Genomic DNA, 19,800 nt, shown 5'->3' with positions numbered 1-19,800 from the left:
TCTTTGCTGTAATCAATAGTCTATTAAGCAGGTTTGTAATAAACTTCAGTCTTTCAGCCATACAAATCCCAAGACAGAGACAGTCCAGACTGGAACTCTAGATGTTGTGCCAGAAAGATTATGTTACAGATCAGCTGTTGTTTGTGGTTACTCCACTATAATTATAAAATGTGAGTTTGGAAAAATACTTTTCCAAATACATGTAATTTGAGTATGGTAATTACATTATACATACATTTTCTGCAGTATTTTTCCTCATTATGAGTCTGAATCACAAGCCACTTATTCCATTGCAGTCTGAATGCTACCATATATTTCAGTGGACTTCCCTGAGGGCTGATTCAAAGGTTATGCTATTAGCAATTATGACAGAGATGCCTGTGAAGACCAACTAGAAATGTAATCTCCAAAGTGCTAACATAGGAATCTGCGTTTAAGCCACATGCTGAAATTAACTCTTAAAACAATTCTATGCTAATTAGCATCTGGATCGCAAATATAAATAATAACATCTTTGTATCTGTTTCTAATGAGAAATTATACCATTCTACTTAGCGGTCTAGAAATAATCTGCATTTCAGATTGTAAATTTTAGAGGAGGAGGATATATTTCCAGCAAAGGAAGGAGCCCATTCTTAAGAATTATTGGCAATCCCCATGCCCAGTTTTTGTGTTCCCCAGCCCCTTTCCAGCAGCAAACTACCGTACTTATTCCTGATTTCCGTCATTCTTTATTTAAAGATGGCTTATTTCAAGATGTGCATGTATTGTATGATTATCCTGGTTTTCAATCCTGATTTTCAAAGCAAGCACCAATTATAATTAAATTATAGTGGCTGATCATGAAGTTTCTGTACACACCCAGGCTTTTTAAGCATCTTACCTATAATCATTGAGTGTCATGGATCAGGTAGCTCTTCTAAATATGAGACATGTAGCATCCAGATATGTAGTTTCAATTGTTATATGGAGGATTTAATTATGAAGTTGAGGGAGCAATACTTGTGGAAGCCAAAATGGCGGAAGAAACAGACAAATATATAGTCAAAATATTTGTCTTTATGCAATGTTTTCAGAAAAAGAAAAAGAATTCTATTAGACTGGACTCGTGTATTTGTCATGTTTCTCTCTTATATAGACAGAGAGATGCTATATGGAGAGAAGAGATTTTGAAGAGGACAGAATAAGATTTTAATTTATCACAAATGGGTTAGACAAAACATATTTTTTTCCTTTAATCAGGAATAGTGGAGAGCAGTTTTCATGTGTAATGGGCAAAGAGAGAGAAGGAGAGCAAGAAACAAGGCAATCTGTAATTCAAAACCCAGCAGATTTGAAGGCATTATGATTAAAATAGCAGGATTTTGTTAGCCTTTAGTATCTACTCTGCATTCACCTCTTTATGATTTGGAGAATAAAGTTTTAAGCAATATGGACACTGTACGTATTCAGCATTTGTACCAGTAAGAAGAGAATTACCGGTATGTTGTCATAGCTTTGGAGTTATAACACACACATTCATACTGTATCTGTGTCTCTTATTTCCAATAGTATATACATTGTGGTATGGTTTGTTTTTTATGATTTGCCAGCGATTTTGAAGCAAACCCTTTTTATTTGTAACCTTTCAGTATTGTACCAAATTACGAGAAATGTTAATTAAAACAAGAGACCTTTACTTGGCTGATAGTCGCTCCTGATGATTAGGCACTCTTCTCAGTTTTAACACAGAAAATACACTTGCCAGTACTGTGAATTTACACATCTGATCTTTGAAAGACATGTTGCAACAAGCTGTTCAGAGATTTCTGCATTAAGGTAAAACTGCATGGAGTACAGAGGTGTGAATGTTGTGGCTACATTCAGATAATGATTTAAATCATGGAAGTAGAGCTTTTACTCACATTGACTAAAATGTATAGTAAAGAATATTGCATTAGCTTCGCATTAAAATCACCAACCTCGTCCTTCATGTTAATGTCTTTTATCTCCTGTGTCTTAAATAGACAAGTAGTTGAGGGGTGAGGATATAGCTAGTCATTTTTGTGCCTTTGTTGCTTTTCAAAGGATTTTGTTCACCATCTTTTTACATTTAAGGCATTAGTTAAGTATTTATCCATTTTAGTTCTTTTGAAAAGGCTTATTACAGTGCAGCACAAAATTCATTAATATTAATAAAGGCATTTGCCTTTATCGTTCCTTGTTACTAAGACACCAGCCTTGTCGAAATGGATGCTGGCCTTTTGGGTAATACTTTCAATCATTTATCTACGTACTGGCTAGTAGAATTTCAAAAGCTTTGCTGAAAAATATTCAGCCTATTATAATATAAGTCAAGAGTCTTAAGCAATGTAGTTTTGTATTAAATTTCATTATGCAAAATAAGCATGCAGAAAGCTGGCACTTTTTAAGGGGAACAAAAAACAAAAGAAAAAAATGAAAGGAAATACAAATATTCATCTCTAGCCAGAATATTAATGTATTAAGAAACAAAAAGATAATGATTTGGCAGAAAGGAAGGAATCTGTTTAATTCACCAGGCTTCAATATGACTTGCTTTGAGAATAAGCTACAATCTGATTCTTTTTTGAACATAACTATCTTTGTTTATAAAATATGTATTTCAAAATTACTATTTCTAATTTCCAAAGCATATTTGAATCTTTTTATTATATCCCATAAAAGTATTTTCAAAAATTTGACATATTTTCATGTTGCATAGTTGTTTTTAGGAAACTTTGCAAATGAAACAAAATAATGTCAAATATTCTGACATAGGTCAACTTAAATTTAATGGTAATACCTATTATTGTCTTGATGCACCTATCTTTCACTATATTGTGAATATAAAATTGCAACCTTTTCTTAAGTAAATTTTTGAGTTAAATTACTGCATTAATTGGTCTGCTGAATTTATATTAAATATCCCTAGGAATATCTGCTGAAGATACTTAATGTTGAATTTGCACTAGCTTGCATAAGATACAATTTCCATAGAAAATGGCAAACTTTAATAAAGTAATAACTCTATAGCTGGGGTGTCAAACTCACAATGTCACGTGACGTGTCATGATGTATCGCGACTTTTTTTCTATTGCCGGCAATGGGGTGGGCGTGGTTTCGTCATGACGCATCTGGCCTGCAGGCTGGCAGTTTGACACCCCTGCTCTATAGCAACATTTTTCATATGAATGCCTCAACACATATGCACACTATCACTGTGGAGTCAATTTCCATGGCAATGGTCATAGCTTCAGAAAAAGTGTGGTTTTGAACAATATGGATTTTGGAAAGAAGCATTTGTCCAAGCAGTATCTTAACAGGATAATAGAGTTGGAAGGGATCTTGGATGTCTTCTAATCCAACCCTCTACTCAACCATTGCAGACAATTGGTTGTCCAATCTCTTCTTAAAAACCTCCAGTGATGGAGCACCCACAATTTCTGAAGGCAAGCTGTTCCACTGATTAATTGTTCTAACTGTCATGAAATTTCTCCTGAGTTCTAAGTAGCTTCTCTCTTTGATTAGCTTCCATCCATTGCTTCTTGTCCTGCCTTCAGGTGCTTTGGAAAATAGGTAATGTTGGGTTAAAATATCATGCTATCAGGAAGCATCTTCGCACTTTTAGTAATCAGGAAGAAGTTTGTTAAACATGGCCTCTGTGGCAAGTGGCATTTAATTCTTCAACTTCGAAAGAAAACTCTTCAAGATAGAGTACGTCAGGAAACTGTAGAACTCTTTTTATTGATTCAAGTGTAGTAGTCTTGAATCTTGAAAGCCTGGTAGGATTTCTTTTATATCAAAGAGAGTCAAGGAGTTTATGTTTTGCTATGGTTGTTGCGTATTTTCTCCAAGGTTCTTTTTTTTTTTTTTGCTTCTCTACAATGGTTATCTGTCTCAGAAATGGGGACAATTGGTTTTGGCAGACTAATAAGGACTGACTTACTGGGCTCTTATTCCTGGTGATTTACCCCTGGGGTCCCCAGGTTGGCTAGGAGTTGAAGTCCACAGAGTTGCCAAGGTTGGGGACCCCTGATTTACCTAATACAAGGACCTGTTCAGTGGCAATTTTCAAGTTACAAAAGTTATTTTTTACAAGTAGCAATATAACTAAGTTGCTGTTACAGTATTTATATGTGGGTTCGTTTGATCTATGTCTTATTTTTCTGTTCAGTAGATACTCAAGGTGTATCTAGCAAAGTTTAAGAAAACCGTAAATACGAACAGAATATTGATTTAAACCCGCCCGAGAAAGATTAAAATTAACACCAAAATCCCCCCCTTAATGCTAGAAACCTGGACCTCTGACTGGAGATAGAACATCTTTAAAAGGGACTCTCTTGCAGATCTTAAAAGAATATTATAATGAGACAGATGGTCCCATACGCAAATTTCTAGTCATTTAGGGATTTAAAGATCATTATCAAAACTTAAATTATATCCGGTAAGAAATAGATAGCTTTTTAAGGCATATGTATATGTGTTGTTGCAATTTTCTTGAGGAGTTTCTTCCCATAAGCAATTGCTCACATTTTTAAATCATAAAAAAGATATATGTACATGTTTGCATACTCCATGTAGGAAGTGTTTGGGAAGAAAACTCATAACAAAATAGGACTCTGGGGGTCTACAGCAATATAAATAATAAATACAACAAAAACAGTTCTAAACTGTAAGAACAAAACACGTGATTAGGAATATTGTATACCAGGCCTCCCAGGACAAGCACATTAGGCCAGTATAGTGTATAAATGTATCAATATCTATGTCTGTGGCTATATATGGTAAGTTGTACAGGTAGTCCTCAACTTATGACCATAATTGAGCCCAAAATTTATGTTCCTAAGTGAGACACTTGTTAAATGAATTTTGTCCCATTTTACGACTTTTCTTGCCACAGTTGTTAAGTGAATCACTACAGCTGTTAAGTTAGTGACATAGTTGTTAAGTGAATCTGGCTTCCCCATTGACTTTGCTTGTCAGAAGGTAACAAAAGGGAATTATATGACCCCGGGACACCGCAACCTTCATAAATGTGAATCAGTTGCTAAGCATTCGAATTTTGATCATGTGATCACGGAGATGCTGCAACAGTCATAAGTGAGAAAAACAGTCATGAGTCACTTTTTTCAGTGCCATTGCAACTTTGAACGGTCACTAAATGAATTGTTGTAAGTCGAGGACTATCTGTAGTAGCTAACAACAATACCATATTGTTTTGTTATTTAACATATTGATATTCCTCCCTTTCTTACCCACCCAAATGCCTGCCTCTTTATGTGTTTTTTCTCACCAACCCTGTAAAATAGCTTAGGCTAGCAGTGAGCTTCCTGGCTGAACAAGGATTTCAACTCTGTTCTCCCTTTTCTATTCTGACTGGCTCTTTAACATACCAGAGGACCTATTTAGCGTGTTAAATCTCTCTGCCTGTCTCCTGGAGATAATCCTTACTCAAGGAATCAGGCATTTACCTGTTTGCCTGCCCTGATTAATTTAAAAACAGTATAATTGAGGGGGAAATGCCAAGTGCGTCGATACTTCGTTGTTTTTAGAATGAGTAAACTTTGCTGTTCTTTGTTCTCTCTTCTCCCGTCCTCTGGTTTATATCTCTTTGCTCTTAGCCTATAATGCCTGGGCACCACACGTTGCTGTTATTGTGCCAGCTTCCAAATGTTCCCCGCACTCTATTGCTGTGTGATGCATTTTATTACTATGACTATTGTTATGGTTATTATCAGTCACCACTAGGTTTTTGGCCTGGGAGCCACTCCTGATGATTAGGGCAATTGCTGAAGCTTGAAGTATTATAGGAAATTTAATTAGGGTTGGTCTCTGGCTGTCTACTGACAAACATTAGCTATCCTAAAGAAAAAGTCCAAGAGAAATGTGGGTCCTTTTCAGGTAAATTGGGATGTGGTCTGTTCTGTCTAGGTCTAGGACAAGGGCTGGCAACTTGCAGGTTCATCTTCACCAATACAGGTAGTTCTCAACTTACAACCATTCATTTAGTGACCATTTGAAGTTACAGTGCCACTGAAAGAAGTGACTTCCAGCTGTTTTTCACACTTAACGTTGCAGCATTCCCTCATCACATGATCAAATTCAGACACTTGGCAGCTGAGTCATATTTATGATGGTTGCAATGTCCTAGGGCAGGGGTCTTCAAACTTGGCCCTTTTATGACTTGTGAACTTCAACTCCCAGAATTCCTCAGCCAGAATGCCTGGCTGAGAAATTCTGGGAGTTGGAGTCCATAAGTCATAAAAGGGCCAAGTTTGAAGGCCCCTGTCCTAGGGTCATGTGATCACCTTTTGTGACCTTCTGACAAGCAAATCAATGGGGAAGGGAGATTCTCTTAACCTTGTCACTAAGTTAATAACTGCAATTATTCACTTAATAACTGTGGCAAGAAAGGTTGTAAAACGGGACAAAACTCACTTAACAACTGTCACTTAGCAACACAAATTTTGGGCTCAATTGCGATCATAAGTTGAGAGCTACCTGTATTGAATGGCTGAGAACCATGATGAGAGGGAGCAAGGAAGGGACCACAGCAGTCCATCTGGGGCACATTGTTAAGGCTGCATCCATTTAGGAATCATCCTCTGGGCCCTCATGGCTGGCCTGTGAAAGCATGCCAGGCTGCATTTTATCTGGGTACTTTGTCTGGGCAACATTGACAAATATAACTGACCTGTGAAAAGATGGTTGCCTGAAGATAAACTCTATAGATCAAATTGCAGTAAATAACCAGAATTTGAACTTGGTAGCATTCTAAGAGTTCTGAAAGAAATGCCTCTTACTGTCATTTAGATATTTCTTTCTTTCCTAGGCCCTTAGATCACTTCTTTCTTATTGCTTTGTGCTTGTTTGTATAGAGTCAGTGCATTTTCTTCAGGCAGAGGTTCTACCTTCTTTGTCCTAGATAATTAAAATAATTAGAACATTCAGAAGCACAGAGATTGCTCCTATGTGCAAGTGATGTCAATAGTACCACCTAGTGATAATTTGTACATATCACAGGAATTATACCCCAAGATATTAGAAATAGTGGCATTTTGGAAACAGCAGCCCCAAAAATGTTGCATGACTCATATGCAGGTAAAACCATCCTTTGTAATCATGGTATGGATAAAGAAAGAAAGGGGATAAATAGTAATAATTTATTCAAAAAAAGTTATCCCACCTTTGCCCAAGGAAATGTAGGCTGACTGCCTGAGAGGAAACTGAGTATATTTTCGAAGCACAGTAAACCATAAAATACTTTAAATCATTATGATGATGTTAACATCGTCTAAGGCATATCTTAGTAATTAAGACACATTGCTGTAACTTTGGTTTGTTAATAAGCCATAATACTTGGGCAAATGTAAATCACAAGGTATATTATTAGTAGTATATGTAAATCTATAAACTGTTCTGCAAAATTGTTAAAATAACAAATGGCTTAGTGTACTATTCAGTTCCAGACATTGATTGACCTCCATTTCCATGGTAGTCTTTCTGAAACCATCAAGAGTTGAACTCAAGTACAAGTCGTCTTCTACTTACAACCATTCATTTGGTGACAGTTCAAAGTTACAACAGCACTGGAAAAAGTGACACAATCATTTTTCACACGACCGCTTAAGCATCCCCGTGGTCATATGATCAAAATTCAGATGCTTGACAACTGTTTCATATTTATGATGGTTACAGTGTCCTGGGGTCAGGTGATCATCTTTTGCGACCTTTTGACAAACAAAGTCTATGGGGAATCAAGATTCACTTTACAACTTTGTTACTAACTTAACTGCTGCAATGATTCAGTTAACAAATGTGGCAGGAAAGGTAAAATGGGGCAAAACTCACTTAACTGTCTCACTTAGCAACAGAAATTTGAGGCCCAATTGTGATTGTAAGTTGAGGACCTACCTGAATACCAGGTTCAAATGTGGTACTTAAGAATGTAAAAAAGAACCCTACTGGATTAGTAAGTTCTATTGTCGTCCAGTATCCTGTTTCCAACAATGTCCAAATAGTTACCTTCTGAAAGTCTACAAGCAAGAAAATTAGCACCATAGTGCAATAGTATCCTTCCAAAAACTTTTCTATTAGTGGAAGAAATATTACATGCACTTACCACACTTACCATGCAATAAGTTGACCATTCTGGATTACAGCTGTATTAACATTAACATATTTTACTTCTCCTTTAAACTTGCTTTGCTCTTGCTAGCAAGAGGGAATGTAAGAATACTCTAAAAACTGGAGTGAATTTGTATTTTTTTGGACATCTAATGGTGGTCTAGATTTTCACAGCCCAGATCTGGTAGCCTGAATTTGCTTCAGAATTTGTATTCAGTTTTGGATTCCTTTTTTATAGGAAGCAGCATCCTTATAATGCCAGCTTTATTCCATTGGCTTGAAGCTGATGGCTGTTGATTTTGCTGAAATTTATTCCAAGAACCCAAATTCAAAACCCCCAAAGCCAGAAATATCTCAAGAGGAGCATGTGTTTTTCAAGGACCTTTTCAAGTGTTGCTTTTTTCCCCCTTCAGGACATTTATTCAGAACAGCTGGGGATCAACCGTGTAACCTGTCCACAGTGTCGAGTGCCTTTCCAATGGTCAGCCACCCAGTCTTTGGTCTACATACAGCCAGCTCAGGGCATACAGAATTTGGTGGCTTGGGGTCACTTGGTACACCCATAGCCTTAGCAGCGCACTCCCAGCTAACAACTTTTCCAGGTAAACAAGTCTATATGTTCAAAACAGTCTTCCGTTTTTTTAAAAAAATGCTTGAAAATGCAGCCACAAATGTTCCTTCGGAGTATAGGGGCGCATGGAGTTTATATTTTGCATACTAAAGATAAAAGATCAGCTTTTTTTCAGTAAGTTCCAGATTCTATTACATCAGGAACATCCCTAATACTATATATACATTGATCTGAAAATACCCCTTTGATCTCAGGGAGGCTTACAGATGAGTAAATACAGCTGAGGCAGTTACGTTGCATGATTACAAAGAGAATAGTAATGCATGCTGGCCGGTTCTAGCTTGTTTTTGCTTTATTCTCTTCAACTTTTCCCATCATTTGTTTATTTATTTGTGTTTCTAATCTACTTGTAATAAAAATTATTTAGGTAGGTTATGATTTGCTTTAGCACTAATCCGAAAAATATTCTCAACACCCTAAATCAGGCATCTTCTGGCATGTTTTTTAAAAAAACTGAACACAAGTAAGTTTCCTGTTGTTTTGTAAAAGACCTTTCCATACATTTGGTTTACATGTTTTTAATTCAAATCTATTTGAACTTTTGCGGAATGAAAAATATCTGATCAGCCTCCAAGGGCTAAAAATCAAAATTTGGCTGTTCTAGTTGAAAATGAATTGAGTTTTGATACTTTATTTGAAAAAAGGACCAGGTTACTTAAGTGTTAAAATGCTTATTTGCCAGTAATTTCATGGAAGATTATTTTGTAAGGCTACAATCCTATATAAACATCACAAAATAAAATCATGTTGAAAACTTATTTCTGGGTAAGCATGTGTAAGCTTGCACTATGAGTCTGCACTTTTATATCACTTGCTTGGGAGTAAGTTGTACTAGATTATTATAATTGGTAGTTATCATGGTATAGCTTTAATTTAGGACTCTCAAAGGTGGGCATGTTTGCATTTTTCAGATTATAATTAAGAGACTGAGAATCTTATTTTTTAAAAAGGAAAGAGAAAACAGCCTGCAGTTTTGTGCACAGTTGTTCTGAACGAAATAAATTTCATTGAACTCAATGATATTTTAGTAAACATAAGATTTATCATAAAAGTCCTACTCATCTATCAGAATTGTAGTGCAGCATGTGGGCTGGTGGCTATATAATTGCAAATTTATGTTTTATTTGTATTTAATGTGTATTTGGATGACAAAACTTTTTCAAAGTAACTTGTTTTTAAAATATATTTTACCGTAAATCTTAGAATATTCTTTATTGGCCCAATATGATTGGACACACAAGGAATTTGTCTCCGGTGCATAAGCTCTCTGTGTACATACAAACACCCAAGTAATATTTGCTGTGGTAGTGCAGTGGTTAGAATGCAGTATTGCAAGCTAATTCTGCTGACGGCCAGGAGTTCGATCCTCACGGGCTCAAGGTTGAATCAATCTTCCATCTTTCCAAGGTCAGTAAAATGAGGACCCAGATTGTTGGGGACAATATGCTGACTCTGTAAACCGCTTAGGGCTGTAAAGCACTGTGAAATGGTATATGTCTAAGTGCTATTGCTAATATAAGCATAAGATACCAATAGTAGAAGGTAAAAGGAATCCCCATTCCATTCCCAGAAGCAATCACAATGGCTGGGTGAGTGTGTGAAAGTAGACCAGCCACCACCTGTTATAGTGTGTGATCCCCATGTGCTTCTCTAATTTAGTTTGGCACTCTTTCCAGAGTAGATTGGACATTTATCTATATCTTAGGTAAACTATTTTGGCATGTTACCTAGTAACAGCTTTGTGGCTCTTGGCAAGTCATCGAAAGTGAATGTGTGTTTTTGTTGCATATGAGAAGTAACATCACGAGTAGTTAGGATATCTACTTCTCATTCCTTTGGTGCAGAAGCAGCTTGAGAACTTTGATGTAAACTGAAAGATGTCATATCAGAGTAAACAGAGTGAAAGGATGGAATCCTTAAACACGTAGTTGTTCTCTGATCTCAGAACACTGCACTAGTGAGGAAATTACCACTCCTCTTATATGCAGAATTTATATATTTCACTGCCCCCCAATTCAGATTTCTCACTCTGCCGAATGATAGGTCTAACTCAAGAATCTTATCTTCTTCATGTATTCATTTATATTTCTAAACCATGTAAATGAGTACTTTCACGTGGCATTTGATATTTCCTTACTTTTTCTTTAATTTATTGACATGCTTGAGCTTTCAAAATAATGATGCATGTTACAAAGCCAGTTTTCTACCTAATCATCAGGTATTTTATTACCATAAACCATCTCTTCTTTTTTAAAGTTTTTTTTAAAACAGCCCTTCTTTCATGATGTGTGATAAATAGTTCAAAATTTATGTTCAAAAGCCTTGATATAAATGAGGTGCAAATTAATTCCACGAACTTAACTAGGGTGGCTGGATTCTAGCTTCACAGTGGCATAAGGACGGCAGATTGCTTGTTGTTGGCAAAATTTCTGCCTTAGCTCATTGATGAACTTGATGTAATGCACCTTGGGAAGCCCTCCTGCAGAGCAGCGGGAGAGGGAAATGGCTTTAAAGCAGGATTACGTCAAAATTTTGAGTGGCATCACCTATACATTTGCCTAAGTCTCTTTTAAAAGCAATAGCCTCTCCTGTTTTTCTCCTTTCCCTTCTGAAAAGCATATGTGATGACAAGGGGATGAGATAATGTTGTTATCCGCCTCAGTTACTCTAAGAGTAATTTTAGTGCTTTAGTGCTGTCTGTATTTTTCTTAATCCTGTGAGTTGAGAGAGATGAAGGCTGTCCGGATGCTTGAAAAGAAGTGCTTTGGAACAGAGCTCCCCTATGTTCCAAAGCACACAAACCCACCTTTTTCCAGATGGTTAAATTATTTCTTTGTCCTTTTCTTCCATTGCTTCTCAGGCATTTGGACACACTGCAGCTTCACTCCCATGTTCTCCAAAGCACCCTTGAGTATTTGCATAGTTTTAATAGTTCTCCTGTTCACTCTGTAAGCTTGTTCCAAATTCTGTCTTCAAGAGATGCTAATGAACTCCACTGAATAGCACTATTAGAAGACAAATGACTTAGAAGGCTCTAATGAAATTGTTTTCATTTTTTTGTAATAAACTTGATCAAAAGCTGCTGTGGTTCTTGGAAAATCACTTGACAGCCAGAAAAGCAATTCAAGATGTAGTTTTTATAGTGTTTTTCTATTTCCAGAAAAACATAATTGTTAATGTTTTATACATTTCAATATTTTGTAACTTATGTCAGTTTGAGCAGTATGATTTTCACACTTGCTTATTATAGGTTGCCCAATATCAAATCCTATGATTTTCTATAGATTTTTATAATGTATTTATCCTGGTATGGTATTTGGCAATAATCAATTTCTTATTCGGCTAACTCCTTTTTAAAATACACTCTGTATTGCTGCCTTTTGTTACTGAGGAACAATTATTTTCTAAACTGCTATTCTGGGATTACAATGGTGTTTAATTCTTTGTTCCCTATCAGGCAGTTTGTGCCACTCATTCCAAAGCCAAGAAGGAGGGTTAAAAATGGTATGTGGGTAGGCTCATTATATAATTTATCACCATATGGTTTGTAACACTGTACAGCGGTAGAAAAAAATTCCACATTAAATTTATGGAATTGATCAAACCCATGAAAGATCTGTTCTATGCCATGATGAAGTCAGCAATTCTAGTATCACAGATCTTTGTAATTCAGTAATATAAGAAATTGCCTTTGGGATTCAACAGTTAGGTAGAGTTTGTCAATTTTCATCAAGATTCAGAAATGATCTTCAGATCATTTGCAAATAGAAGATAAGCAGCAAGTGGAATCCAGGGGGTGGGCTATACTCACGTTTCATGAGATAAATTTACTGTTCAGAAAAGGTCTTCTGGTTTAATCAGTGGGTTGTGATTTGGCTTTGGCAGTACTGATTAGTTTATTAGTTGATAGTAGAAGGAGCAAAAGGACTGGCTCACCACTTCTGAGAGCCATCCCATGTTAATCAGTGGTTACTCTTGCCATATGTAGTAAAGATTATAATATTGTGCAGTTTTGTTTCATCTCTAAGGGACAAATTCTGTTATCCACGTAAGGCATATGAAGAGCAATAAACGCAACTTTACACAATGATCTGGGCTAAAATACCATCTGTTTTACATGGTCCAAAGTATATCCTTACTCTGAATGGTATGGGTCTCTCTAGCTTTGAAGCAGGGAACTTTGTCAGTCCTTCTGCTATGATAAGTGGAAGTGCTTTCTTCAGTATTCAGAACTATAAAACGGGACATCAAGCATTAATGTCCTTTGATCAAAGTATTAGAGCTTGATTCTTTTTCAAAAGGAATTTTACTACCATCTTTTTAAGGGTGGAAAGTATTAACCCCTCTCTAAGGCATTGACGTTCACAATCCCATCTAGCTGAATCTCCCTGGTTTGTTCAAATCCTTAATTTGTACTTGCAATTAAGCTGACTTTGTAATAATGCCGCTTGGGGTGTGTGTGAAAGCCCTAATAAGCAGGCATATACATAGAATGAAGGCTACTGCTAAGTTTGTAAGCCGCCCTGAGTCTTCGGAGAAGGGTGGGATATAAATGGAATTAAAATAAAAATAAAAAAATAAAAAAAATATAGTAGCAATGTCAAGAATAAGAGGACCAGCTGGGATGTTACAGTATCCAGTTTTCATTTCTTAAGACACCTCAGTTAATTAGAGATGAAGATTTTATCTGCAGTATAAGTTGAAACTGTATTTACTTGTGTTCAGTTGTGGTCATTACAACTCTAGCATCACTTGAGTTTGCATCACTGCCCCACCATCATGTTATATAGTTCCTCAGAATACCTAGGCACCAATATGGCAGAAGATCTCAATTGCTTATCAATATCATTCCAATATTTTGTAGCACTTGAAACAAAACCTAAATAGCAACTCATACCCTCTCTACAGCACTTTAAAAAAAGGTTTCTACACCTTTCAGATGTCAATTCCTACACAAATCTCTCCTTGCCTGCAGTCAATGATTTCTGCCTCTTGCATGTTGAGACCACTCTTGTTGCTGAGTCTTTTTTCATTTTTCTTTGTTCTCAGTTTAGTAGATGTTGCACATAATCGTAATAATTACATTTTTTTCTGTTTTATTTGCAAAACACTGAGCCTCAGATGTAAAGTACTTTTGAGTGGCACACAACATTTGATCGATGAAAGTAATGTGTGAATTAAATGTAAAGATACAGTGTTAAAAATTGGGAAATTAAAGGGGCATATTTAAACTTCAAAACATTAAAGAAAGATATAGCCTCGTATAGATTTTAAGTGCAGGAGCTCTGATACTTAACAGTATTGACTTGTGTATTATTAAAGTTTGAGATCTGTATATGAATATGTAGCCACAAGAACACATAAAATGCAAAAGCAGAATAAATAATGTGACTTTTATTTTCATTTTCTTTGCATTGGATATGCAGAATGGTGGCGGAATGCAGATGTGCACTCCCGTACTGGCACTACATTTTTCCCACCACTACTTGGAATCTCTCCTCTGTTTGCCCCTCCCACCCAAAATCATGACTCTACTGCATTCCATTCAAGGACCCCAGGAAAAAGTACACGTGGAAGTTTGGAGAAAGGTAAGCTCTGAATGAGACATGTCCACAGCATCCTCTCCAACGGTGTGTGTGTGTGTGTGTGCATGTATAAAACTACTTTATATTTCTCTTGGATTCCCAGTTCAACTCAAATGTATGCACAAACCTACAAGAAAGGGGGATTTTGGTATTCAAAGTTTGAATACATCTTAGAAATAATCAATTTTCATTACGGTTGCAGAACAGCATTAAAAATAAAAGCATTAATAACAATAAAAGCAGACAAATAATATATAACAATTAGTAGTTGATTACTAGTGGTCAGTTAGTCTGCCTAATTTTGCATATGGTGTAACAAAATTTTGCCACATTCAAAGAACTATACTGATCTGATAACATTAGTTGTACATAAAAGATTTCACTATTTCAATATTTCCTGGGTATTTTAATAGGTGAGGTGTTGTAAAATGAGTCTGTGAAACCCTATGGAAGATACACTTTAGCAGGACGTGAGCTGTACTTTCAATGGGCCCTTGTCCGCTTAGAAATAAATTTCAAGTCAGACATGAATTCAGTATATCTAATTATAATTAATTATGCTATAAATATTGTAAATATATCTACAAATAGTGAAACTGAAAGAGAAGGAAGAATTTTCTCCCTCCTTGGTGAGAGGCGATAGTCTGTCCTCTTCACATAAAAAAATTACATCCTGATGAATTAATATCTACAGTTGTTCTCAACTATCTCAGTCACTATTTGAATTTGCACTATTCAAGGTGATATTTCTATGGAAAATAGGGTAACTGGTTGTAATTCAGTGGAAATAGGCAATTTTATATGTTTATTAATGAATATAACAGTAAAAGATTAAAAGAATATACTTAAAATTTATTTTTAGCAAAGTCCCAGTTATAGAAAGCAAAATAAAATCAAAAATATCTAAACATCATTCCTATAATCTACTAGATAAATAGATCTTATAAATATTTAAAATAAATCATCAGATGAATAAAGGACAAGCTGGAAGGTAAATGCATACCCAAAGCACTGCCTGCTATCATCGGTATCCTACTGTAGTCTTTCAAAATGAACCTCTTTTTTGAGATTCCTTAAATAGAACTTACCTTTTTTTCCATTTTGCATACACAATAATTAGTATTCAAAATCCCAAAAGCAAATGCACTGTCATTAACCTCAACAACCTGCTTGCTAGCCTTGCACTAACTGGATTTTGGCTCGCGTTAAATGGTATGGTACAGGTACCTGGAATCAATATATAAATTGTGCTAAGTTGAATATTGCATTATTGGAACTTGCATTGATCATGGCCTGCCGATAGAGGTAATACTGGGGGGAAAAAACCCTACATAATTAACTACTACCAGATGGGAAGTCATGTTAGTGTTTTGCAGAAAATATGACACTGAGTCTTGTGATACTGTAAAGAATTGTTCATTTGTTATCACAGAAGCTTTTGTTGATCGCAGCCCACTTCATCAGAATGGTTCCATGCCAGTTTATTCAATTATGTTTGCTACTCTTGCAGCTACCACAAGACTCTAAATTGAACTAACTATGTATGATATACCAGAATATATCAAACATTAACTTGAGGTTCACTTTCTTGAAATTTGTAGACTTCATATTATTAAATATACATACATTTATAATATATGTAAATTACACATACATTATTTATAAAAATTATACCATTATATAAAAATGAAATATAAATTAATAATAATTTGACCTTTTTATATTAAATTAATGCTGTTAAAGTGGTCTCTCTAGGTCCATTTCTTTGTTCATTTTACTTCCTTTATGAACCATAATCTTCAGTACACATACAATATTAGTACAGCCTTGTGTACAGTCAGCATCTTTTAATATGGTTAGGAAACAGCAGATAGCTGGTCTTACCCATCATCTCTTACAAACCGTAGATAATAAAACAGTAGAAGCCTCGTTCATAAAATCCAGCATTTTGATTTAATACCTCTAGATAAAAATAAATTCAATGTGATAGATTCTGCTGAGAATTTTGGGAACAGATACTCAGAAAAAGACGATATTTTTATGTTTAGAGGAAAAATTGTCCTCTTTGGCTTTGTATTCATCTATTTTGGTATCGATAATTGCAATACTATAAACTTTTGCATGAATCTCTTTCTGTTAAGTAATTGTCAGATTAACAACTTGGGGCATTCAGTTGTTAATGTGTTGCTTATGCATGATTTTTGCCTTCTTTCAATGTAGGCTAGATCAAGAAGCAGGTGTGGCAGGGATTCAAGTAACATTGTTTATTGTAGGAAGGTGAAATAAAAGAATCTTGAAGTCCATTTCTGTCCATTAAAATGTTAAGCAGAATCAAGATAGAATTATTTTGAACTTTTTCTCGCACTTACCTCTTTCTCAGAACTTTCACAGAATTCCCCCTTAACAGCCCTCACTCTTTCCTGTCCCTCTTAATGGCTCTCCCACGCCTCTCCCAACCTTTAGGAAAAGTTTATATTTTTGCTGTTTCTGTTAAGTAAGATTAACATATCTGGAAAAATGTTCTGATCATTGTGGTAATTATACCTCTCCTTTCTTTTTTTTCTTTTCTTTTCTTTCTTTTCTTTCTTTTCTTTTCTTTTCTTTTCTTTTCTTTTCTTTTCTTTTCTTTTCTTTTCTTTTCTTTTCTTTTCTTTTCTTTTTTCTTTTCTTTTCCTTTCTGTAAAAAAGGACCAATTTAAGCAAAGTAGTTTCTTTTGTAGTGCTTCTTTAAAAAAGAAAATTGTTTGATAGCTTTCTGATAGACATAGAGTTCTTTCAACATGTATCTTTTCATTGAGGCTGATGTGACTGTAACTAAAAAGAAAAAAATAAACATAACTTTTGTTTTTCAAGGTGTTAATGGATCTGTAAATGGAAATAGTACCACTTCAGTATCAGGCATCAACACCTCTGTGCTATCCACCACCACTGCAAGTTCTGCAGGACAGGCAAAAGTTATAATCTCAGTAGGAGGAAGCCGCAAATGTAACCAGGAACAAAATAAAAACCAGGGTCTGGATACAAGAGCTGTCAAGATTAAAGACAAGGTAAAAACAATGAAAAAAACCAGAGTAAATTTTGACATAAGATGTAGTCATTCAGATTGTAAGGGAAAATCCTTGTATAAATGTCATCCCTTTTGTGAGCTATAACTGGTGTGTACTGTATGCTACTCAGGATGGTTATTCCCATGGGGACATGAGATTTGATGCACTCTTAGGATGGTGATAACTTGTTGCCTATAATATCTTTGGTACATAAAGTTAGAAAAGGATCAGGTCTGAAATATGTTTTATGAACAGTACTCTTAGACCTCATCTAGAAGCAATTTTAAATATCCTATCATTTTCAATGAAGTTGAAGTTGAGAAGAACCATTCATTGAGGGAAGACGTGAAATACCTAAAGCTGTTCTGTATAAGTCAAGACTTTGCCCTTCACAAATGCTGAGTATGGGTGTGGGACTTGGAGTAGCAGTTCTGTAGGAATAAGCTTGTTTTGAGAGCCTGCAAGCTGAAAGGCTGGTCTGGATAAGATGATGATGATGATGATGATGATGATGATGATGATGATGATTTGGAAGGGATCTTGGAGGTCATCTAGTCCAACCTCCTGCTCAGGCAGGAAACCCTTTACCATTTTGGACAAATTGCTGTCCAGTCTCTTCTTAAAAACTTCCAGTGTTGGAGCATTCACAGCTTCTGGAGGCAGGTTGTTCCACTGGTTAATTGTTCTAACTGTCAGGAAGTTTCTCCTTAGTTCTAGGTTGCTTCTCTCTTTGATTAGTTTCCAATTATAGATTGGAGCTTCACTTTTGCTATATTACAGAATGGGTATTGCAAAATCTTTATGATGGAAAATTATAATAATATGGGAATAATATAGTAACTGATTGGAGTAGTAGAGAAGCCTAAACGGTAGGGAAAAGAGAGAGAAACAGAAAGACAAAATTTTGGTAAGAATGATGAAATTTTGTTTATGCTTACTTGGGAATGTATTATGCTAAATATATTCTACAATATAATAGCTTTTGACTTTCAGACAGAAGCAACTAAAGAAAGGTGATTCCTCAAATAAATAAGCTGTATGCCATACAGGACATTCTAGGTGATAACCAGCACTCTGAATTGCAATTGGAAACCAATTGGTAATCAAAGGTCTTCTTGTCAACAGCTATCACCTCTTCTTCAAGCAGGAGCTGTGATTATGGATATGCCATTCTATCCATGTTGTAATAAAGATCAATATGTATATTCCACTCACATCTGATAATATTAAACAAATGTTGTACTTTAATGACATGTGTTCAGATGTTTCTAGTCTGTATTTAATGTTTGTGTGGTGTGGAGTGTTTATGAGCTACCGAAACAGTTCACATTTGGAAGCTGGTCTCTCTGTCATGATTTTATGCCAAAGTTTTTTTTCTTTTTGTGCAACAGCACACATCAGAGCAATTACAGTATATAAAACCATGTGCTTTTCAGTAAGAAGAAATGGCTTGTTCTTGCCAGATTGTCTAATGTGGTAGATATTACAGCAATTATTGGATGGGTAGGTGGGGTGATATAAAAACATGGCTGTTGCATATCTTTGCTTTGTATGAGCATAATTTCCTAAATTTAATGTGCAGTATTTTGCAGCAACTGATTAAATCATTTCTCTGAACAAAGATACTATTTCCAAATTAATCTTTGCCAACATTGATATATATATATGTCCCAGCACAACTTGGAGATACCAGATTCATATCAGCAGGGCTGTCAGCTGGCCAGCATTACATATTTGCAGAACATTTTGCAGCCTTCATTTTATTAGCTTTATTGCAGTATGATATAATGGTTAAGAATAAGGCTGGGGAGATAAAGGTTCAACTCTATCCTTAACTTATTGGCTATTTTTGGGCCAGTAACTCTTTCAGCCCAGTTTTTCTCACAGGGTTGTTGTGAGGAAAAAAATGGAGGGAAGGTTTTATATATTCTGCTTTTAGCTCCTGAAATAGTGATATTATCAATTCAACAAATAGAATTAGATACCCCTGTTTTGGAGATGGGGAATCAAAGATAACAAATTTCCCATAATGTGGGACCAAATTGGTTATCTGAATCCAGCCCAACTGAATTCTAAAATTCATGTCAGCTCTTTGTGAGATAAATATCTGTGTTACTGCTATAGGAGTAAGAGCTGAATATTTCTAATAATAAAATATTTCAACACTCAACCTTCTTTCCTAGAAACCCAGAAAGAAAGCAGTGGATAGTTCCAGCAACAGTGAAAGTGATTCTGGCTCCTCCTCAGACACCTCCAGTGAAGGCATCAGTAGCAGCGACTCAGATGACTTGGAAGAAGAGGAAGAGGAAGAAGAGGAGGAAGAAGATGATCAAAGTGTTGAAGAAAGTGAAGATGATGATTCAGATTCTGAGAATGAAGCACAGCCGAAAAATAAGAACAAGGTGTGTTC

General features: G+C 35.7%; 1 protein-coding gene across 13 annotated transcripts in view; it reads left to right on the top strand.

The window, feature by feature from the left end:
- Positions 1-19,800, top strand: part of BAZ2B (bromodomain adjacent to zinc finger domain 2B) — a 227,931-nt gene that overhangs the window by 130,613 nt on the left and 77,518 nt on the right. For 11 of the 13 annotated variants that reach the window (XM_083370561.1, XM_083370568.1, XM_083370560.1 and 8 more), the window contains 4 exons: positions 8,541-8,729; positions 14,185-14,346; positions 17,197-17,390; positions 19,574-19,792. In XM_083370561.1, the coding sequence (XP_083226687.1) occupies positions 8,541-8,729; positions 14,185-14,346; positions 17,197-17,390; positions 19,574-19,792 (764 nt within the window). The remainder of the gene's footprint in view (positions 1-8,540; positions 8,730-14,184; positions 14,347-17,196; positions 17,391-19,573; positions 19,793-19,800) is intronic. The other 2 variants (XM_083370558.1, XM_083370569.1) reach the window with 1 other exon arrangement.

This window comes from Vipera ursinii (genome assembly GCF_947247035.1).
Source record: "Vipera ursinii genome assembly, chromosome: 1".
Taxonomy (NCBI): domain Eukaryota; kingdom Metazoa; phylum Chordata; class Lepidosauria; order Squamata; family Viperidae; genus Vipera; species Vipera ursinii.
This window is presented reverse-complemented; position numbering and strand designations above follow the sequence as displayed.